At 40.9% G+C, this 25,000-nt stretch overlaps 1 protein-coding gene across 12 annotated transcripts in view; it reads right to left on the bottom strand.

Moving 5' to 3' along the window:
* LOC147034570 (RNA binding protein fox-1 homolog 3-like) overlaps positions 1–25,000 on the bottom strand; it is a 725,225-nt gene that overhangs the window by 147,434 nt on the left and 552,791 nt on the right. The window contains exon 1 of one of the 12 annotated variants that reach the window (XM_085885530.1): positions 19,408–20,447. The exons of the other annotated variants lie outside the window; for them this stretch is intronic. Coding sequence (XP_085741656.1) covers positions 19,408–19,500 — 93 coding nt within the window. The 5' untranslated portion in view covers positions 19,501–20,447. Of the gene's footprint in view, positions 1–19,407; positions 20,448–25,000 lie in introns of those variants that run through there. 12 annotated transcript variants of the gene reach the window in all.

The raw sequence follows: 25,000 nt of genomic DNA, 5'->3' as shown, positions 1-25,000 counted from the left end.
TCTCGCGCTAAAAGCCTTTTGATGCGAGATTTTGCAGAGATGATCCACTACTGTTGCTGCAAATGTTTTATTTAACAATGATCTCATCAGTCACATGATGTGGCAGCCATGTTGGTTTAAAACAAACAATTAAAGAATTATTTCTCTGAAACCGTTTCACCTATCACGACTGGACTTTGCAGTTATGACTCGACTTTGCCCTGCCCTTGCTGCATACATTTGTCTTAAAAATGACATCATCAGTCACGTCGTGTGGCAGCCACATTGGTTTTAAGGAAAATATGAAAAAATTATATTTTGGAAACCGCTATAGCAGTCGATGTGAAACTTTGCAGTTGTGATTCACTGCCCTTGCTTCATGTAAAGCAATATGTTTCATATTGATCTGTTAAGCGGTTTTGAAGAAAAAGGTTTTTTTAATTTTCAGTTTTCAAAGTAACATAGAGGCATAAAAAAGGAAGTATTTTATTCTTGCGCTGGTTGAAAGAGTTAAGAAATGAGGGAGAGGTTCAATAAGGAATGTCTTGAGTTGTGGTATGCACCTGGTGCTTAAAGAAAATAAGAGAGTAAAATGAGTTTAACATCTTATTGATTTATTTTTAAAATTTGATGGTGCAAACATACCATGAATTATATGAAGATAATTTCAAGCTTTGGGATGAAGTACAGGCTGTCCATAAAGTCTTGGTCTGGTTGAAAAATTTTATGACAACAAAACCAAAAGAGATACAATGATGTGGTTTTTTTGTATTTTCTCAAAGAATTCATAAAGTTTCTTGTGTTCTTCAGTATCCCACGGATGTGCACCTTTCGTGGGATAGCACACCCAAGCGGTAATCTACTTCAATCCACATGTTGACCAACATATCCCTCGTCACACTGCTGATGCAATTGGTTATCCTTGCACGAAGTATTTCAATGTCAGCAACAGAGGTTTGGGAAACAACCCTTGACATACCCCCCCACAAGAAGAAGTCTAAGGGCATCACATTGGGAGACCATGGAGGCCAGGGAACTGCCCCACCACATACAAACCATTTTCCGGAGAAGTTCCCAGTTCTAAAGGTTGCACTAACTGCACTCAACCTCCCACCCCCACATAATCTCTTGCATATAACTGTTTTTTATACTACAATTTTCCTGTAAATTTGGATTAATTTGAAGCACCATTTCTTAATATTTTATTAATAATAGCAGGTATCTACAAAACATCTGCGCAATGTAAAATGTGACTTCAAGTCCTCATTTCACCCCCTCCTATAAAATCCCCAAGTCATCAATCCCCCGTCCTTCATCTCCCCAACCTGAAAGTTTCAATTCTGTCCCAGCTCCAAGACTTCAAACACCCTCTCCACCCCCACCACAACTCCTCAACCCCACCCCCCCCAAACACAACACTTCCCCCACTCTCATCAAAAGTCCTCAACCACCCCCCCCAAAAAAAGTCTAAACCTTTCCTGCCCAACTCTGTCTCATCTTTGCTCTACCCTCCCACCAAACCCCAACTCTCTGTCCTCCCCTCTCCCTCCCCTCATCCCACTCATAAAGGCAAAAGGGCATTCTTACATCTATCATTACACATTTAGTAGCGTGTCACCACACTCACCAAGTTTTAACTTGTCATATTTGGAACCTCCTTATCATTACTCATCAATTAACGGCTATCTCAGCATTCTGATGCATTTTGTGTCACGGACAATCTCTCAAAAAATAAATGAAATAAAACCTGCTTTCGATTCCCACCAACCCGGTTTTCGTCTCCTCTAACTTGCCACGTATATTTATTACGTTTACATAATATGTGAATTACATGTTTATGCACACGTAAAACATAGTTTATGTATGAATCCTGGATTTGCAACTATTCAGCCTTGAACACTCGGGCGAAAAACAAAAGGACATGTTGGAGATTTATTTGTTTATTTAATAAAGACTTAAAATGTTAATCATGACCATTTACTTTCCTCTTATTTCATGATAGAAGACGTGTTGTTCAGTCTTCAAATGTACACCGTTGGCCTGAGGACTCTAAGCACCTCCAAGTAGTGACCAAAGTGGCGGCGATTTGATTTTGTTTGAGGTTAGAATTGTGGCTGGAGTCAGGCCAGCGAAGCTCTGACCTGGACGGACAAAGCGGCAGACAGACAGCCAAACTCGTGGAAAATTAGTCCATGATATGCAGTATATACAATACATATTCTCTACTACTTATTTAATGATTATGGCAATTACTCTGACCTTGTGGAGTAGAGTGGGTAAAGTGTTTGGCCCAAGATTTTCACAAATCACCTGGCCAGGTCTGATATTTGACAGACAGTGCAAGGATTCTGAATTTGTTCAGGGTGACAGCGATAACTCACCAATTCTTTACAAAAGACAATTATGGGATCTTTCACACCCACTAACTGATGCTAGCAGATGGGACACCTGGCTTAACATCCCTCCAAGAGATGGCACACTTTATGATGCATCAGTTTAACTGATATATATATATATATATATATATATATATATATATATATATATATATATATATATATATATATATATATATATATATATTTCATGCACACACACACACACAACACAAGCATCCTCAAAGTAATATGACCTAATTGGACTAAAATCAAAATGTTCCTGTTTGAAAGGGATATTATACCCTATGAATATTGTAACTTGTCTCCCTAAAAGACAAATTTGAAGAAACCGAAAAGCATGTTTACTACCAGTCCCTGAATGAAATTTTGATGATCTGAACACCATTGATTTGGAGTATTCAGATTGATAGGTGTTCGACATCATATGGATGAACTGGATTCACCTGTGCTCAGTGTGATTTCCTTTGCGCCTTTATTGCTTTTGTCCATGTAGTTGAATTCATGCAAATGGCATTTGTTAGTCTTGTCCATTCATTATATGAGTAAGTCACCTCTGCTGTAGATTTGATTTTTGAATATGAGCGTTTTGTTGCGTTTGTATTACAGTTGCTTTTCCATTCCCATAGCCACACCTTGGCATGTTTTGCACCGACTACAATGGCACTTTGCACACCTCTCAAAAGCGAATCGACACAATTATTTTCTGCTTTTTTATTTGCAATACTATATTTGTTTCTGCCAATTGTGTGTTTTTTTAAACTATTGTTTATAATACGGCAGTGCTCTAACGATGCTCCAGCATGTACTGCACTGGCGTACATTGAATTCCGCACCCACATTCTAATTAATTATTTGGAATTTAATTCATTATCCCTCTCGTTTCCACCACCATATTCTTCAAACCTGTCCTCTTTGCGAAGTATTTAACTCATTTCCCTTTGACGTTTCACTTTTTTTCATTTCATTGTTGTACAATGATGCTTAATCTCCCTCATGCATGAAAACACATATCCCACCAACCATCCTTTTCTTTACTCTCAACCCATGTTCTCCAACTATCAACATTCTCAAGAAGAGCGGCATGAGATTCAACGATGAAATGTGTGTTTATTAGCTATGTAGAAAAGCATACGGGCAAAACTTCCAACAGCGGTCTGAGACCAAAGTAGTTCTCGGTGGAACGAAAGACACTTAAGACCAAGATGTCATGTGCAGTTTTGGCAAAACATACCTTTGGCAAAGCCACCAAACAGTCATGCTGCACGCCTGCTCTCAACCGCCCCAAACATGAGCTCACCTCTATTGCTTTATCACCAGCGCTTGGCGTTTCCTCTTGTTTATTTACGGGCAGCCCGCCAGCGCGGGCGGCATGTATAATGCGAAGCAACTGCCTATGAAGTTGGAGCCATCCGTCAGGCCTGTGAAGGTTAATGCAATACTTTTCCCCGTTTTCGGTACTGGGCAAAGGAAATGGGTCTCCTTCTGCCAGAAAGCAGCTTTTGATATGAACTGCCCTGAACGAGAGAACTGCACAACATTTATCACGGTTTCTTGTCCACTTATACGGCAAATCATAACAAAGGTCAGGCGCCTTCAAAGAATTTAACTAAAAAGCCACTGAGCAGTTTGTGGGTTCGAAGTGGAAGTCGAGGATGGCTGATTGGATCCAAAAAAGTGTGACAATGGAGCAGCATTAAGGTGGCCTTCATCGAAGCTTATTTCATGTGCAGAAGCAAGGCAATACCTCATTGGCCATGAGCTCTTTGCTGTGTATTCATTGTTGTCTTTAAGCCAGCCATTTCCTTCCCTTCACTTACTCGTCCAGGCAGGATAAATCCCTCACGGTCCACTGGGGACCACTAACAGCAGAACACATAAAATGGTTGATCACGTGAGCTTCAAAGAGACATAAATTAACTCCTATGAAAATTGCTACCTTGGTCGAAGTTAAAGACAGGAATGGAGAGAAAGATGGCATATTAGCAATGTCAAAAATACTCATTGAATGGCTCCTGGAAATGTAATGCAGGAATCCCGACAGTGAAATGGTATTTATTTTCAGATATATATATATATATATGTATATATATACATATATATATATATATATGTATATATATACATATATATATATATATATATATATATATATATATATATATATATATATATATATATATATATATATATATATATATATATATATATATATATATACATACATATATACGAGGTCCATCTAAAAAGTAACGGGACTAACTTCACAGAAATTTTATTCCAAAAAATATATTGAAATCACAGCTTGGCCCCTTCAAAATTGTATCCCTCCAGTCTCACACACTTGTCCATCCTCTTCTTCCATGCTTCGATGCACCCCCAGAAGGCTTCTTCTGGAATTATCCAGAGCTCCCTCATCACTGCCCTTTTTATGGCCTCCACATCAGGAAATAGGGTCCCCTTGATCACCCCCTAGAGCTTGGTGAATGGGAAAAATATCACAAGGGGCCAAGTTTGGCGAATACGGGGGTTGCTCCAGAGTTGGCACGTTCCTCTCCATCAGAAAGTGTCGGATGATCAGGGCACTGTGAGCAGGGGCATTGTCATGGTGGTGCACCCAGGCGTTGTTCTCCCACAGATCCCTCCTCTTGTCCCGGACTGATCTCATGAGGCGCCAGAGGTTCTCCTTGTACACGTATTGATTCACTGTTTGACCCTGTGGTAGAAACTCAAAGTGGACGATGCCTTTGATGTCAAAAAACGTGATGAGCATCACCTTGACCTTCGACTTCGACATCCTTGCTTTTTTTGGTCTTGGTGATGCCGGACTTTTCCACGGACGACTCTGCCATTTGGTCTCAGGATCATATTCAAATACCCACGATTCATCACCAGTAATGACTCTCCCGAGCAAGTCTGGATCGTCCTCGAGGTGCTCAATAATGTCTTGACAGACAGTGACTCTTTGCTGTTTCTGGTCCTCGGACAACAGCTTGGGGACCATCTTTGCGCACACCTTGCACATTTCGAGATTTTCAGTGATAATGCTCCAGACAGTGTCCTTGTTGATGGAAAGTTCCTCAGCAATCATCCGCACCTTGAATCGACGATCCGCACACAACATCTGCTTCACAGGCTCGATGTTGTCTGCCGTTCTGCTCATTGAATGTCTTCCAGACCGTAGATCGTCTTCAAACTCCTCCCCTCCCTCTTTGAACCTCTTGTGCCATTCAAATGCACGTGTACGTGACAACGTTTCTTCCCCGTAGACTTGCTACTGCATTGCGAAGGATTTGGAAGGTGTTGTGCCAAGCTTGGCAAGAAATTCCACATTGACTCTCTGCTCACGACTCGTAGCGCGACGACTCAGACTAGACAACGTGTAAAGCACGACCTGTAAAAAATTACACAATGAGCACAGTCAACCATCACCAATCATATATATATATATATATATATATATATATATATATATATATATATATATATATATATATATATATATATATATATATATATATCGCTGGAATGTTGCAAAAGACTGTTATGCAACTCGTTCATTCAAGTTGTGTACGTGGAGCACACAGCAGGCTCAGTCCCGTTACTTTTTAGACGGACCTCGTATATATAGTTACATATATGGACATATATATATATATATATATATATATATATATATATATATATATATATATATATTTTTTTTTTTTTTTCTAACCACTGACTGACTGATATTAAAGATCAAGACATTCCGGGTGCCATAGAAAGCTGAAATTTTGTGTGCCGATAGACATCAAAGCCAGTACACCGGAAATAAAAAATAAATCACAGAATCGTTGGACAACATCAATAAATGTAAATAAATGAAAAAAATGCAAGTGAGTGACCTGAGACAACGGGGAAGCACAGAAATTTTGTATGCCGGCAGACATTGAAGCCGATACACCAGGAAAAAAAAATCAAAGAATTGTCGGAAACTATCCGTAAATGGAAACAAATAAATGAATTAAAATAAATGAAAATAAATCAATAAAAAATGAAATGCAGGTGAGAGACCCGAGACAATGGGGAAACAGCTGGTATGTTTATACAATGTTTAAGCAAACCCCGCTAGTATAGTATGTAAAGTCCTTTCTCACCACTGACTGATATTAAAGATAGGTGGCTTCCGGGTGACATAGAAAGCTAAAATTTTGCTTGCCGATGGACATTAAAGCCAGTACACTGGAAAAGAAAAATCACAGAATCGTCAGCCAACAACCATAATTGAATAATATATATATATATATATATATATATATATATATATATATATATATATATATATATATATATATATATATGTAAATAAATGGAAAAAAAATGAAAAATCAAATGCATGCGAGCGACTTGAGACAATGAGGAAACACGGTTCGGATGCTTACACAATGTGTAAGCACACCTTGCTAGTATATATATATATATATATATATATATATATATATATATATATATATATATATATATATATATATATATATATATATATATATATATATATGATGTATATACGTATATATATTTTTATTTTGAGAATAAGAAGAAGGTGCTTCCAACCAGAAGTAAATAAGATCTGCTCTGCTAATTTTAGCAATAAACAAGAGCAGACTCGGTCTCAGGCGACATTTCACCTGCTTCTCAGCCGTCTTCCTCACGTCAAAAAAAAAAATATATATATATATATATAGATATATATATATAAAAAAAAAAAAAAATATATATATATATATATATATATATATATATATATATATATATATATATATATATCCACATACACTCCTTGCCTTCACTACCAGCAGCTGAAATCTGCTCTGAAGTAATCATACTGAATACCGACAAACTCACATTTGAGGAAGTATTTAAAAGAATAAGCACAGCATGCCCACATAACGTTAAATTGGACAGCTACAATTGGTTATTAAAGGTATTGTGCTCTCTATAACCTCAAATTCATGGTAAATTCAAGAGAAAATAAACATGGGGATGCCAGGTCCTACTCATCAAGAAAATGCCAGCACAATTATGCTGATACCAGATGTTCTGCAGCCGTTTGTGTCGAACCATCCATCATACAAACATTCATAAGCTACAATAGGTATCCCACTCTATGCTTTTTAGCAAAAATCCACCGACTGTTTTTTCTATTTAATATTACTCCTTTATTTAATTTTTTTATTTTTGTAGTTACACCCATGCCTTTGCACAGCTTCAATATGGTAACTTCTTTTAACTCTCAATCAGTGTGACCACTCCTCATTTTCATAAATGCCAAGGTGAGCCAACGAAAAAAGCCAAGAATTCACAAGGTTTCGGAAAAGTGATGATAATAGAAAACCTATACCTATGGAAAACCTATGGAAAACCAAGAAAACCTATGGAAAACCAAGACGCAAAGGTGAACAACAAATAGCCAAGATCTTGTGAAAAAAGCCAAGGAGTGGTCACACTGCTCTCAATCACATAGGCCACAGAGACTGAAAAATATGACCACTATCCCTACCATCACCTCATTTTTCATATATATCAACTCCATCTTTTCCCCTAATGTTTCCCATAAACCCTATCACTCTCAACTCCCCAGTTTCTCTCCTTTTTCTCTTCTTCCAGTTGCTCCATTGCTTGTCCTGTCCCATTAACAATACAAGCACTGCCAAGACCAAGTGTCATCGGAACCATCACTCTTGGATGAATGTGGGAGTGGGGAGGAGGGGCGCTCTGAAGAAGAGGAATAGCATGGAGGGGGTATGGGATGACCCAAAATGAAAAACCAAGACAGACACTGACGAGTTGGTCTGCCCACAGATAATGAGCACGACTGTTATAGAGAAACAGAGCAGAAAGGGGCACCGAAATCCCATCAAAACGCGCCTCCACAGAGCAATAACGGCTCGGAAGCCGTCAGTCGCTGCCGGCCAAGTCAGTAATCAAACTGACGATTTTGCCTTTACGGCAAGTAATGAGGTGGGACGCGGCACACGGATCGCATGGAAATGGCTGCATTTACAGCAGCCAAGGGAGACCATACAAGGACCACAATGATATGCTCCATAAGCAGAGGCTGCACAACACACACTTAACTTACTTCAGGGAATAATCTGGAACCACAATGCATTCAAAATTGGCATTTTTATTTTGATAGCTGAATATTTCCCATTACCGTGCATGTTTTCAGCGTCAAACGTATGCCAGCATTGCGAGTGTCCGGTTGAGAGAATAGCATGTGTTAATTCGACGATAAACAAGAGCATCTCAAAAAAATTTGATCCTCAGACAGCTCTTGAAGTTGAAACTGTGTGTGAGCTCTTTCTGCAACGACGTCCCATTTAGCAATGAGCATTCTTCTGCAAATGCAGCTCTAGTGTTCATATCAGAAATAATCTTGCGGCACGAGTTAAAGAGCAGTTATTATTCCTCAAAGCTGTCTGATAAAGGTAACACTTATCGAATTAAATTGGGGCAGCGCCTCGCATGCGTGTCACAGGCGTCTTCGTAATGAACCCTTTTCATGTGGCTATTACTGGCGATGAGGGCTGGGCTGAGCTGGGATATGAGTGAGAAGTGTGGATTTTTCTGAGCCAAAGAGAGCCTGCAGGCAAGGAGTGCAGATATGCCTTTCTTGATGAGCTGTGTTATCATGAAGACCTCGTTTTTTAAGATCTGAGTTGTGAAACACATTGCTTATAGCAAGAGCAGACTTAGAGGAAGAGAGAAAATAAGTATAATGCAGGGCCAGCCAATGTGTTTATGAAATTAAGAAGAGGAAGTAAGATTATTTGACACAGAACCGAGTGTAGAGGTAGGATAGACAAGAAAGGGAGGTGCTTAACCTGCAGAAAAATGTGGCTCAACCAGGAGGCATTGGGATGCATACAAATCCAGGAGGGCAGTTACCTCCCTCCCACCCCAGAGTAGGATCAAAGGCAATGCCAGCACCCAGTCCTCCCTCCTATATGCACTGCGCTGGGCACACATGCCGAGCCGGCTCACTGCCACGCCACCGACTCCCTTTAATCACACAGTGCCTCCTTCATCTTCCTCCACCAGCGCTGTGGTCTCCCTTACCATTCCCAGTACCCCCACACTCCAGTGCTGCGGGACAACTGCCTGCCCACTGCATCAATAGGGTCAAGCCGTATCAGCGGCAAGTTCATTGGGAGGAATGGCTGGAATTAGGGTGAGCGCTTCACGATTCACTTCGGAGATCACGCATCATGCTAGCCGTCACGGTTAATTCCCGTCAACACCCTGCCGTGCAGGCTACCCATTCATCTTCCAAATAACCTGGCTCGGGACGCAAGAAGCACGTGCTGAGCGGCCACTGGTGCTTCGCCTTGCTCTCCGTGTAAACACGTCCCTTGTCATAACGCCAGCGCCCTTGACCCCTGTTATCGCTAGAGCAAAACCAATTAGCGACAGAGCTTGCTTGAAAGGAGCCGAAATTTACCATGCCCAAACTTTAAGATTACCCGAGCCATTTATGGCAGAATTGTGTAATCACTCCAAGAAAGTCTTTAAAAAAATTTTCAATCTGCTCTCTGTTGTTCGTTCTGACCCAGGGAAATCTGGTTGTGAAATGGGACCACAAGAGATTGTCTGTTTTCATCCCCAACCGTACCTGCACCATTATGTACATGCCAAAAGGATTCCATTACTGAGCTCTGGGACATGCCTTTGAGCAGGTTTAATTTTCAGAATCAGCAGCTGTCTGCAAGCATTACCGGACGAACATTGTAATAAGGCTTCTGTGATCAAAAATAGTGATGACCGTTAACACTGTTATGCTTAAAAGACTGAACAGTCTTACAACAAGCCATGACCCCCCCCCCCCCAAATGCTTTGTATGACGACCATCTCTGAACATATTTATCAGGAGCCCAAGGGTAGATTACACAAAAGCAAAGCAAATGCTTCCAAACTATATCAGTGGATCAAACTTTCAGCCGCTCTCTCTGCCTGCTGAGATGAAACGGCACGATCAATTATTATCTCCCAGATGGCTGCGGCACCAAGAGTGCATGTCGCAGAGGCTCCGCAGTGTATCCGCAACGCGTCTCAAGATCTGTGTCGGTGTGGTTGCTCTCAGACACCAGAACATTGCGTGGAATATACAGAGCTGCCGGACACTGTCATAAAAAGCATCTGGCCCAGCCTCGGGTTACTCGCATGGAGTCGTGCTCTAAGAGACTTGGACCGCAATGGTTCTTGAAGTAGATGAAAATGGAGCACGATCAATATCATCAACTACCTGCATTACTGGAAAGTCCACGTTGGCCAGGTTTCTTTATTGATCGCTTAACCACCTCCACCCCAAACCTCCCCCAACCCCATCAGTCCAACCTCACAATCATTCTCCTGAAACCCCTAGCAAACCAACCGCATTTTCCCGAGGATGCAAACATATCTGACAGACCTCTGCTGGAGTTGTCACGCACCCGCAGCATTGGCCCAGAAATTCCCAGTGGTCATCAATTTCCAAAGAAACGAACTGCATCAATCGATTTGTTTTTTCATTAGCCATGCTGCGGCATTGCCAGCAAAGCTCTGTCTCATGTTGGGCATGAATCATAAGAGGGGCAGTAGGGAATGTGTGGAGTGTTTGGGGGTGGGGTGGGGTCCCCACAAAGTGATCTCACCCTCCACACCATCTTCCCTGTCCATTCTATACATTTCTAATGCTAAAAATGCTCCAAACTCCAAGGTTTTAAATCTTTAAATAACCCTTCAGATTCTTTCTGCATACCTTTAAATATTGTGCCAAGTTTCTTTTTTTAACTAGTACAAATTATGGTTGTAGGGGACTCTTTCAGATGCAGAACGAACCCTTGCGGCATGTGCAGTCTGACTGCAGCCTGTCGGGAACTTCATTCGTCAAGACAGGATCAGAACACATGGGGTGCTGACAAAAATTACCTTCAGGTGTTTAAAATTTAATACGTTTGCCTTTTACTTTTCTTCAGACTGTGGGACTTCGAAATGAGCTGGCCTTGTGGAGGTTGGTGGTAAATCGGCTCAAAGAGGCTTGGAAGGCAGCCTGACAAGGAGGGTGGATGAAGGTCTGAAAAAAGTGAGTATGGGGTTGGTGGATTGGTAGCTGGTGGGGGGAGGAAGGTGGTGAATCATAAACAGCTTTGCCACGATCATCACACCTGACTTTATAGCCAGTGGCGGATCACCACACCTGACTTTATTGGCAGCGGCGGATCGAGGCAAGTTCTCACATAGATGTGTACTTGTCACGCATTGCATATACAGCACAAATGGTGCCCAGATAAATCAAAGTGGTTTAAGACGTGAAATAAAATGCTGTCAATGGACACATTGATCCAGACACACCACACACAATTTAGTCTTTGTATCTCTCCTTTTCCCTTTTCATGGAGCTCTTTCACCAACCCAAAAATTTCACCAACTATGATGTTGAGGACAGATGTGTGGCAGGATGTTGTGCAAATTACACTGCACGTATCGACATCCCATCACGTGTGTAAAGACACCTTTACACACGTGGCAGGATGTCCACAATACGTACAGCCCAATGCATTACATTAAATTTAACTTCTCAATAGCAACAATAGTTACCCGGTAATATTATTGAAATGCAGCCACCGAGTCAGACTGGATGGGTGCATTTGTGATCCATCGAGGGCAACATTTTAATTGACATACTGGATTTGTTTCTCCATCTGCAGTTGGCCATCGTTCCTTATGAGTGATGCAAGTATCTAGAACAGCATCTTCCGGCAGCTGTTTTATAACGTCAACATCTGAAGTGACAAATAGCATTTTGACAGCCTCATTGAACACTATTCTACTGCCGTCTGTTTGTCTTTCTAGTTGGTTCTGTGGAGAACTTCTCAATCCGTGCAACTATTCGGTAGTAGTTGCTCCAAAAAATGAAGATGAGATGATTACGTGCAGTCCACTTAAGGTTATAATATGTTGGTCATTCCTGACAGACCCATCACCTGCTGTTTAACTCAGTCCTGCTTCAGGTGATCACAACTCTCACTGTATGGATGTATGTGTGTGTTTGTGTGTGTGTATATTATGTATATATGTATATATGTATATATATATATATATATATATATATATATATATATATATATATATATATATATATATATATATATATATATATATATATATATGTATATATATATATATATATATATATATATATATATATATATATATATATATATATATATATATATATATATATATATATATATATATATATATATATATATATATATATATATATATATATATATATATATATATATATCTTTCAAACCACTCACTGAGACTGAGTCACTGACTGATTGATGTTAATGTTGCATGACAGAGAAAGCTAAATGTTGCGTGCTGATGGACATCGAAGCCGATATACAAAGGAAAAAATTACAGAACCTTTGGAAAGATACCGCACATGAAAAAATAATAATAATAAATGTTGGTGAGCGACCCAAGACAATTGGGAAGCACGGTAATTTTCTGTGGCAATGGACATCGAAGCCACTATAACGGGAAAAAAAAATCACAGAACCATCAGAAAACGTCCGTAAATGAAAATATAAATAGATGAAAATATAAATAAATGAAAATAAATGAATGAAAAAATAAATGTAGGTAAGCGAGCCGAGACAATGGGGAAGCACGGAAATTTTGCATGCCAACAGACATCAAAGCCACTACACCGGAAAAAAAAAATCACAGAACCATCGGAAAGTGTCCGTAAATGAAAATATAAATAAAGGAAAATAAATAAATGAAAATAAATATACGAAAATAAATGAATGAAAAAATAAATGAAGGTAAGCGAGCAGAGACAATGGGGACGCACGGTAATTTTGAGTGCCGGCAGACATCAAAGCCACAACACGGGGAAAAAAAATCACAGAACCATCGGAAAGCATCCGTAAATGAAAATATAAATAAAAGAAAATAAATGAATGAAAATAAATGAATGAAAAAATAAATGTAGGAAAGCGAGCCGAGACAATGGGGAAGCACGGTAATTTTGCGTGCCGACGGACATCAAAGCCACTACACCGGAAAAAAAAATCACAGAACCATCGGAAAGCGTCCGTAAATGAAAATATAAACAAATGAAGATAAAGAAATGAAAATAAATACACGAAAATAAATGAATGAAAAAATAAATGTAGGTAAGCGAGCCGAGACAATGGGGAAGCATGGTAATTTTGCGTGGCAATGGACATCGAAGCCACTACACCAGAAAAAAAATCACAGAACCATCGGAAAGCGTCCGTAAATGAAAATATAAACAAATGAAGATAAAGAAATGAAAATAAATACATGAAAATAAATGAATGAAAAAATAAATGTAGGTAAGTGAGCCGAGACAATGGGGAAGCACGGAAATTTTGCGTGGCAATGGACATCGAAGCCACTACACCGGAAAAATAAATCACAGAACCATCGGAAAGCGTCCGTAAATGAAAACATAAATAAAGGAAAATAAATGAATGAAAAAATAAATGTAGGAAAGCGAGCCAAGTCAATGGGGAAGCATGGTAATTTTGCGTGGCAATGGACATCGAAGCCACTACACCGGAAAAATAAATCACAGAACCATCGGAAAGTGTCCGTAAATGAAAATATAAATAAAGGAAAATAAAGAAATGAAAATAAATACACGAAAATAAATGAATGAAAAAATAAATGTAGGAAAGCGAGCCAAGACAATGGGGAAGCAAGGTAATTTTGCGTGCCGACGGATATCAAAGCCACTATACCGGAAAAGAAATCACAGAACCATCGGAAAGTGTCCGTAAATGAAAATATAAATAAAGGAAAATAAATAAATGAAAAAAAATGAATGAAAAAATAAATGTAGGTAAGCGAGCCGAGACAATGGGGAAGTACGGTAATTTTGTGTGCCGACGGACATCAAAGCCACTACACCGGGAAAAAAAAATCACAGAATTATTGGAAAGTGTCCGTGAATGAAAATATAAATAAATGTAAAAACAAATGCAGGTGAGTGACCCGAGACAATGTGGAAGAACGGTTCGTTATTGCTTACAATGTGTATATACCCTGGAGATATGCAAACTCGCCTCTAAGCTGGATAACCAAGGTTTGAATCTCGACCCAGCTATAAACTGTCATCCTGAAGTTTCACAGGCAGGGTGATTCATCAACGCGTGTGTTGTCTCTCAGATAGACGTCAAACTGGGTGCCCCGTCTGTCGACATTAGTTGGTGGATGTTAAAGATCTCTTGGTGTCATTCACGAAGAATAGCTCAGATATCGCAGGCACCACGAACAATTTCCAAATTCCTGCCCGACCTACTGCTGGAAAGGCAATGGCAAACAACCCAGCATAATCCTTGCTCGGCACCTCTCCTAGTGTCTCGGCTGTGTTTGAATCTCGGCCCAGCAATAAACTGTCATCCCTGAGTTTCACAGATGTGCGAGTCATAAATGTGTGTGCTGTCCCTCAATCGGATGTCACACTGGCAGTCTCTCCTGCCAGCATTAGTTTTTGGAGGTTAAAGACCCATGGATTATTTTATGAAGAGTAGTCGAGATATCACTTGCATTCTGGTAAAATTCCAAATTCCTACCATCACTGACTGCTAGGAATGCAATGGCAAACCTCCCAGCATAACCCTTGACAATAAATTGTTTCAGCAGCATCATCGTTCTGTAAATGGTATTGTACATTGATAACTTGTGCCACATATATATATATATATATATATATATATATATATATATATATATATATATATATATATATATATATATATATATACATATACATACATACATACATACAGTAGCACTAGAGAAACAACAAACAAACTGATAATACTTTCAAGTGGCATGTTATACTTTCTAAAATCCTCTCAACATGCAATGATGACAACTCTACATGAAATAAACGTGAAGAACCCAATTATGTTGACGCCATCCAGACCCACATATGTAATCAGAAATGCTCAAAGTGTCTGTAATCACATTACGGGCTTTCTCACTGAACTGAGCCTCATATGAGAACATTGTCATGCGATATCCCTAAAAATCAAGGACAGACAGAGAGTCACCAAATGTTTACCAATGAAACTTAGATGTGTAATCAAACGCGTGTATTCCTAAATGTATTCCCCACGCGTGTTCATTAGAATCGCTACATCGCATTAGCTATTACTAGAGGGCTTTCATAATCTTTAGTCTGATCAAATCCGCAAAGCCGACCGGTTTGTTATGAGAGTGAGCGGTCGGTAAGATGTCATACAGGCTACAAATTTACTGCGATGTGCATTCAGGACCAAGGAGAGCTCCCTCCGATCTCCACCTCTCCATCCTGAGAACCTTTGGCATCAAGAGGTACACTTTCAGCGATTCCTTTCAAATCATGGAGCTGCACTTAAATGATGCATTTGATTCTTACGATCTCTATATGGCACAGCTCAGTGCTGCTTATGAGCCAGTGAAGACGATTGTGTACACGGTCCCTTGGAAACACCCACAGGAAAGATGGCAATTTGGAAAACAAGGATTGGGATCATCTCTCGACAATGTGTGGCTCCGCAGCAACGTGTGACATGCAGCAGACATCGTGCTATTGCCCTGTCACGTGCGCATTGAAAGCAATAGTCCCGGGCGAAACACGGAGTCATTCCGGCAACTCCATGTGGGCCACCCCACGATCGCGCCCTGCTATCCTCAGGTGGGATGTGATGCTGAGCGCTCTTCAATATTGTCACACAAATGCGTAATTACCGTGGAAATTTAGAACTGTGCATGGAGAAAAGGCTGTTTACACTGTCGCCATGCAAATGTGCTCACCTGCAGGAGGATTAACGAAGTGGGTTATATAATATTCAGACTACCCAAAACAAGTGTGCACCAAGATGCAAGACAGTCAAATGGTGGTAGGCAAGGAGAAGAAGGTGAGAGAGAGAGAGAGAGAGAGAGAGAGAGAGAGAGAGAGAGAGAGAGAGAGAGAGAGAGAGAGAGAGAGAGAGAGAGAGAGAGAGAGAGAGAGACAGACAGTGAGAGAGAGAGAGAGTGTGAGACAGACAGTGAGAGAGAGAGAGAGAGAGAGAGAGAGAGAGAGAGAGAGACAGACAGTGAGAGAGAGAGAGAGAGAGAGAGAGAGAGAGAGAGAGAGAGAGAGAGAGAGAGAGAGAGAGAGAGAGAGAAGATAAGAGAAAGCTCAGAAATGATGATTTCCGCAGTGCCCAAGCTGCTTCAAAATGCTGGTCAACTGAACTACAGGATCCCGTAAGTATGTTACAGTTTGTGGGGAGTTCACGTCGAAGGTGTGCAGAACATGTTATTTTCAGCAAAGCTTATAAGCATGCGAGAGATACACGGAAATAAAACGGGGCCCTCGCTGCTCATGAGCTGTGCCCGCCCTGGCACTTTGGCATTAAACACGCACCAGCTGTCACGTCTTCCCTGCCCCCATGCCTGGCCTAGGAGTGGGGGGAGAAAAGCATAAAAAGGAATACACATCCACCATGGTTATAGCCCCTGAGAGACCATGCCCCATGGAAGTGAATGGTCTTGTGGGGTAGGTCATCAGAGTCCACCAGAGCCTCACAGCTACTTCCATGAGTACAATGCAGCCACTGAAGATGAAAGCACAGATAATTCAGATGTAAAGATAAAATTAAGGTAAACATGGGCGACTCATCGTCCAGGGGGACATCAAAATTGTTTATTATATTTAGCCTCATCATCACAACATGCGTAATTCATTTTAAGTCATCACCATGTAAGCAATTTGTTTTACTGCGACTATTTCACAGCAATTAAGCACGGAGATTAAGTGTAGATTCATTAAAAGACAAAAAAAAAAAAAACAGACAAATTCTACTTTGTATAATGCTTTATAGTTTTATGTTTATGGAATGGAAATTAGATCTAAGGCGCACCATGCCATCGCGAAATGCCAATCACTCAATAACCTCCCGCTGGGAGGGGCTCAGCTGGTGTGATACTGACAGAATGGCCACAATAGGCCTTGGCTGTTCACTAACCCTTCTGTCACTACCGCTCAAAACTATCGCACGGAACGTGCACGACCGATCGACCATGAGTGTCACTGCCACCCCCACTGATGAGAACGCGTGTGAGCAAGGGGTTTCTCCTTGCATGTAATGCACCTGACTATTGCCATCTCTTTCCTCCCTTTCCTGCTGCATTGTGTACAGATTGTCGCTTAAATAAAAAAAAGAAAGGGCCACAACAAAAGTAGAAAACCCTAAAATCACCGTGAAGTGATGCATGGTGTAGTTCAGAATTGTAAAATATGAATTGGTGTGACACTAAGTGTCAAACGAATCCACAATGTATCGGTGCACGATACCGTGATTAATATCTGTACTCGGGGTGCGCATGCAGTGCTGATGAAGCATGCCATAAAAAAATACCAAAGGAAATCGAGAGTTCGGAAGGCTTGTACCAGATTTTCTATATTGGGGAATTAGTCAGCCTGTCAATGTGAAAGTCTTTAACTACCAGGAAAAGACGAGAGATTGTGCGGACATTGATCTTCAGAGCCTTTCAAGTGCACAACGAGAAAAGAGCTTTTTTGGGGGGGCGCACGCGGCAGCGTAGCAAGCCCCAACCTGGACACCAGGCTATATGTATATGAAGCGGAACAGATTTGTGTTCAGGGCAACAGAAGCCATCGTAGCCCGACAGTGACACAGCCATCCGTTCATCAAAGCATTCTGTCGCATCCGCAGAAAGCGACTCTCCATGTGGCTCTCTCTCTGCGGACGGTGGTCGAGGGAAAAGTGCGCAGAGCTCTCTCTTCCTACGAACAATCTCGTCCTCCACCCACCCCCCACCCCCACCGGTCTAGTGTGGCACCTCACACAACATGTGCAGGCCCATTACCCACAATAAGATTGATAATAAAACATGCTAAAGAGTCGATGTCCATCGCCAGATCGCACGGCTGCACAACACCAACAAAACTTAAAAACTACACTGCACTCTCTTCTCATCCCAGCGGAGGCAAGCGGTCCCCATCGCTTATATAAAATGATGGGTGATGTCAAAATTTCTCATTGCAATTCGCCAACCAAACATTCACACTGCCAGCCTGCTGAATCTTCATGGCATGGAATCTTTGCGTCAGGCCGAGACGCATTCGCACTATATAGCACACAAGGAAACATAAACATCTGTGTGAACCCACAGGTATTATACCATATGTGAACGCAGCAGCAGTTTGCAAATTCACCAAGTTAAGCCACAGTGCCGTGCATGTATATATATATATATATATATATATATATATATATATATATATATATATATATATATATATATATATATACTATACAGTATATAGTGTAAAAATGTACATATATACACATACACATATCATCCTTGTATTACTGTGTGTATGAAAAAAAAACCCAACTTTTTCTCAGGGTATAAATGTACAAGAATCGAGCTATGGTGATCAGAAGTCACACACAACTGCTTCAAAAAGAAACGGACCAAAACCATCACTATTTCAGTCCGACAGATCGATTAGTCACCATTATCATGATAAGGTAATCGACTACTCCAAACTGTCAAAAGTGTTCACTTAAGTGGCATTTACTGACTTTACAAATTTTCATAGAGCCAGTTGCAGTCATGCTGTGTGATGTGATATACGAAGGGATAGTGGGTGACAGCTGTAAGGAGAAAGGTAACCAGAACCATTCTCAAACACCCATTATGAACAGAAAGGCGAATGAACAACGCCTGAGCAAAAAGCAAAGGATTAGTACAAAGAGCTTATCCTGTGGTCACTTTAAAGGTCCTGAGTGGACGACCCCATCCGCCTGCATTCATTCCCTTTCTGCTCGAGCGTGAAAATTCACAATTATTGTGGTTACCACCGGCATTAATTGTGAGGGCTGGGTGGTGGAAAGTTAGGGAAGATGAGGAGGTGGTACCAAAAGCATAGGGGGGGAGGGGTAAAAGAGCTTCCACATACCTGGATCACCCCTGCTGCAGCATAGCACTGGGCTGACTGAGCAAACACCGGTATACCATAGGGATGCAACACCACGGCAGGTGAGGACAACATGACCAAGAGAAAGCGTAAAGCTACGCCAAGCTCCGACCACCACGGTCTCCTCTGTAGCAATTACTGTCGCCTCAGCGTCAGGGTCGCGTTAGGGGAGGGGAGAGGGGCAGGGGTCTTTGGATGGGTGGTCGAGCAACCCTGCTTACGACCTCGATGAATAACGAACACTCTTCATGCCAGTCCACAGCGTGGGACCAGTCGATGCGTCTGCGCCCCTTTCTCCAAAGCTTCAGGCCGGCTGCGCTTCGGGCGCAAGTTCCGCTGATGGGACGTGAACCGTTGCAGGAAAAGTTGAGGAGCGGAGCGGGAGAGACACCCAGCAATTGGTTTCCTATAGTCTGTGACTGGGATTGGTCGAAGGGTGGAGGTATCGAACGGGGAAAGAAGTGGCCAACGATATGATCCAATCGCGAGTTCGAGGATGGGAGCTACGTAATGTACATCTCAGCAGTTACCTAGCCCGGACCCACCCCCTCTCGTTGTCAGCAGGAGCTGCATGTCACTGATATTGACTTGAGCAGGGGGTAGGCGGAGGAGAGGGGGACGAAGAGGTAGGCGGAGAAACTCCCTCGTTTTACCGCAAAGAACATTTTCTAAAATGGCAGCGGAGGAGAGAAAGAAAAAAAAAAGCGCGTCGACAGCGCAAACAGGAGCCCTGCACCATGTGGGATGAAATATGAACAAAGGGGTTTTTGAAAGCTCTTCAGAGACAGAAGATGCCACGTTTAGATCGGCACGTCCACTTTCCCCCTAATTAGTGATGAAAATAATGACAGAGCAGACAGAGTGTCAGACTAGCACGAGCAGAGGCGACAGCGGTACAGGCTGCTGCAGCGGCAGTAAATCTCATTCGGGTCGGTGGGGAAATCTGTCGACCGTTCCCTACCTTTGTTGATTAAAAGGAACAAAAACGGATAAAAGAGCAGGGGGATATGAGGTAGGATGGTGGTGGGGGAAAAGAGGCAGAGGAGGACGAAAATTAGAGGAGCTTGCCGATTACATGCTAAGAAATGATGGGCAGTACGACTTAAATATGAGAAGGGAAAAAGAGCACATTGTTGAGAACATCGAAAACAAGCTCGAGCAGGTGATTTTGCTTCTTCGCCATGCTTTTCTGCTCTACGTATCTTACAGACTGATTCCTCCGAAGTAACGCAACACTCCAGCAACCCCCTCGTGCAACCAAATCTCCGTTTGCCCTGGATATTTTGGTAGGAGATATGCGAGGACCGGTGTCTAATTGCACCGTGCTATGTTAACACTGTGCGTTGTCAGCCGCCTGACTTAAATATCTTTGCTCGCATTTGCACCGCAGCCACTACATGCCAGGGAATCAACTTTAAGAAACCGCCTGCCCGGGGCTAATAGCAAGCAATGGCTCATCCAGGAGTACCTCTGTCTGTCTGTTTCGTTTCTTTTCTCCTCTCTCTCTCTCTCTCTCTCTCTCTCTCTCTCTCTCTCTCTCTCTCTCTCTCTCTCTGTCTCTCTCTCTCTCTCTCTCTCTCTCTCTCTCTCTCTCTCTCTCTCTCTCTCTCTCTCTCTCTCTCTCTCTCTCTCTCTCTCTCTCTCTCTCTCTCTCTCTCTCTCTCTCTCTCTCTCTCTCTCTCTCTCTCTCCACCAGCTCTTCCTGCCCTTTCCACAAAACCTTATAATATAATATAGATCTCTTTGCTGAAAGCAGTCGGCTTGAAAATCAAGAATGAATCGCCATTGTGCCCACAATAGCGAGGCTTCAGCATTTATTAAATAAATTGCAATTTGGTGGTGGCAATATATACTAAACACCACACACACACACACAAAAATACTTCATCTAATCACAGAGAAAAGAGCCCCAAAAAGTAAAAGACTGCATTTGTAGATTTTCTTTGCCAAAGAAGGAAAAAAGGTATTATGGAATTGTATATTTAATACAACTCCCCCCAAAATTGCTTCCAAGAGCAGTGCAACTCATGGCACTACAGGAACAGCTGCCACAGCAGCGGCATTGGAATGAGTGCTGCTTGAACGGTAGGCGAGCGGTGAGCAAAGCAGTCCGGAGAGAAGGCAACATAGTGCCGCCACACAGCATGTTCCCATGCCGCCGCACTGGTACTAAAGTTTGACGAGCTCTTCAGGAGTTTGCATATTATTTACAGTGATGTGAGCTGTTTTGAATATCTTGTGGGAGGGAGGTCGTTGATGAGGGACATCACCACTGAATCAAGAACTGCATGCGAAACTTGTGGCCAAGAAAACCAGACCAAACTTGACACACATTCTATTTGAGAGTCACATGTGATGAGCATGTAAAATAGGAATTAAAAAAACAAACTCCCAGACAAAGACAAAAGGCAAGATTAAAAAATGCCTGCGGTGACTTCGTCAATGGAGCCATAAAAATGACTAGACTTCTAAAGATTACTATTTTTTGTGCTCTAAATCTAGTAACGTGTGTCTAATGTGTGTATATATATATATATATATATATATATATATATATATATATATATATATATATATATATATATATATATATATACATATATATATACATACATAATAAATATATATATATATATATATATACATACATTATATATATATACATACATTATATATATATATATATATATATATATATATATATATATATATATATATATATATATATATATATATATATATATATATATATATATATATATATATATATATATATATATATATATATAGCCTGGTGTTGGCGCAGTGGTTAGGGCAGCGGCTTGGGATCCAAAAGGTCCCGAGTTCAAGCCCCGTTGGGCCACTGAATTAATACACCAGGGGGTTGACTCAGCCTGTCATCCTTCCGAGGTCGGCAAAATGAGTACCAGTATACTGGGCCGGTGTATACCCCGGTTAAAATAGGTGTACCATATCCCTGTGTCGTAAGAGGCGACCAGGGTTGCGTCAGGAAGGGCATCCGGCGTAAAACATGTGCCAAATCATGATGCGGATCATACGGATGATCCGCTGTGGCGACCCCGAACGGGAGCAGCCGAAAAAAGAAGATATATATATATATATATATATATATATATATATATATATATATATATATATATATATATATATATATATAAAATAGTATTCGTGTTTTATTTGAATTTAGTTGTGATTATCCAACCATGATGCATGTTCAGACAGAAAACACAAATGGGAATGCAACACAGAAATCGTGGGGCAAATGGCCTCCATATTTCCTTGAATGAGGCCTCCAGGACCATGCGACCATTCTTTAGACTCAATATACACCCACAGAGACTGTGGACCATTTATATCTTACTTTCCATTCTACATACGGAATATAAATATTAAAATCGAAGGGGTTCAATTGCTGACAAAAAAAAAATCACCTTCGAACACAGAAATACGGAGGTGCAAGCCAAGATCCACCTCTCTCCCCACTGAGAGGGACACCCGACATGTGATGGTGGATCAGCCAAAACGCCATCATTTCATGTTTTAACATCAATTTGATGAATAATTGAAAGTTTCTATTGTGACGTTGACCTGACGTGTGTGAAAAATTGCAGTCAGCAAATTTCAGGGAAATTGAGCCAGTGGTGTGGAACATATAAGGTACAAACCAGCAAACAGACTCAATCTTTTGATCGCAATCCTTACACAATGTTATATATACATATATATATATATATATATATATATATATATATATATATATATATATATATATATATATATATATATATATATATATATATATATAACATTTTGTAAGGTTCTTCTGGCTAAACAGTTGCCTGTGCTCCACTTATTAGGCATGGGCTTAACAGATCTGCAGTCCCCTACATCTCCGTTCGATTGTACTGCAGCCAATACCAGGAAGATAATTTAATTCTAAGTTTTATAGACCAGTGTTCGCTGGAAATAGAACATCCACGGACATGTATTTCGGGCTTGCTGGCCCTCATCAGTGTGGAGCACAAACTCATCCCTGGAGAGAACTAGTCAAACCCGACAAGACATTATGTCGAGATCAGGCCCCATCACTGTAGCGGGTACCAGAAAGCAAGTGCCACACCAGCTATTGCTACATGCACCTTGACCAAGAGGAAATACCTGCCACACATTAACCTGTCTGTGGTACACAAAACAACTTTGGGAGCAGCCAGGAACAATTTAAATTAAATAAAAAAAGTTGTACCGGCTCTGCTTATTTGTCATGAGTTTAGCAGGTACTTCCTGTTGGTGAGGATGCTCAAAGGTAGAAGAAAATTCCACAACTCTAGAAGGACTAAAAGAATAGGTGGTGAAATCATTATAGTGTGGTGAATGTGTGGCGAATACTACATGGCTCCTGGAAAGGAAATATTAAATGAAAATCGCATAGAAATCAATGTCTTAAACAGTGAAGATGAGTCAAGGATACTCCATGCAGTAGATTGCAGCTTGACTTGATTTTTCAGCAGAAGCTGTAAGCAAGACTGAGAAGGATGTGCAAAACCGATGCTGTTGGGCAGTAGTCCCATTCATGGAAGAAATCCCATACTCTTCAAAAGTGATACATGGTACCTCAAGGTATGATCTCAACATGATCGAGATGGATTCAGTCGAGATCTTGTGAATGCCCAAGCTGAAAGTATGGGTGATAAGATTTCTCCAAGAACAGTAAGAAACACATTTGCACAAATTGGGCTCAGTGTATGTCCAGCTCCTGAAATACTTTCCTGAGAGACAACCAAACACAAAGGTTGAAATAGGCAGCAAAGATGAAACCTGATGGAATGACCAAACCAGGAAGAATGTGCACTTTACATTACAAATGAGTGAAAACTTTGAACTGTTTGGCATTAATCAATGGCAGTTTGTTGGAAGGTGGACTGGGGAGCTGTGTAAGTCAGGATACAACAGCTATATTGAAGCATAGGGGTGGATCAATACAAATAAATAGCTGCATCTCAGCCAAAGATGTCAGACATCTCCATAAAATCAAAGCTACATTGATTGCCAGCAGGTACAGGCAGGTTCTTATCCATCATGCCATTCCCTCAGGAACATCTCTCATTGGGCAGGCATTCATCTATCAACATGACAATGAGTAAGCATACATCCAATGTGGTTCAACAATATGTCGAACATCAAGAGGCTTGTGGAACACTCACAAAGATGCCTTGGCCTGCTCAAAGTTCTGAAACTGAGGTATGAATCAAGGGAGTTATATAGATACTGAGTAAATGAAACGGCAAACACCATCGATGAATTATGGAAAGTGCTTCAGGATATTCAGAACAACATTCTATACTCATCCATTCATAAACTGTAAGGCAGCATTATGTCAAGGTGTCATGCTCTATATAAAGCAAATACTAATCCACTGTGCAAGGAATTCATTCTGCTTTTGTATACATTCGACTAGAATGCATTGTCTATGCATTATATACATCTATCAGTAACAATGACTCATTATTGGGACATATCTTGTGTGTGACTCCACACAATTTCAATGTACTGTATT

The sequence above is a fragment of the Eptatretus burgeri genome, chromosome 1, assembly GCF_056783735.1.
Source record: "Eptatretus burgeri isolate ZD-2024b chromosome 1, Ebu_testis_v1, whole genome shotgun sequence".
Taxonomy (NCBI): domain Eukaryota; kingdom Metazoa; phylum Chordata; class Myxini; order Myxiniformes; family Myxinidae; genus Eptatretus; species Eptatretus burgeri.
The sequence above is the reverse complement of the archived record's forward strand: the minus strand, read 5'-3'. Positions and strand labels throughout refer to the sequence as shown.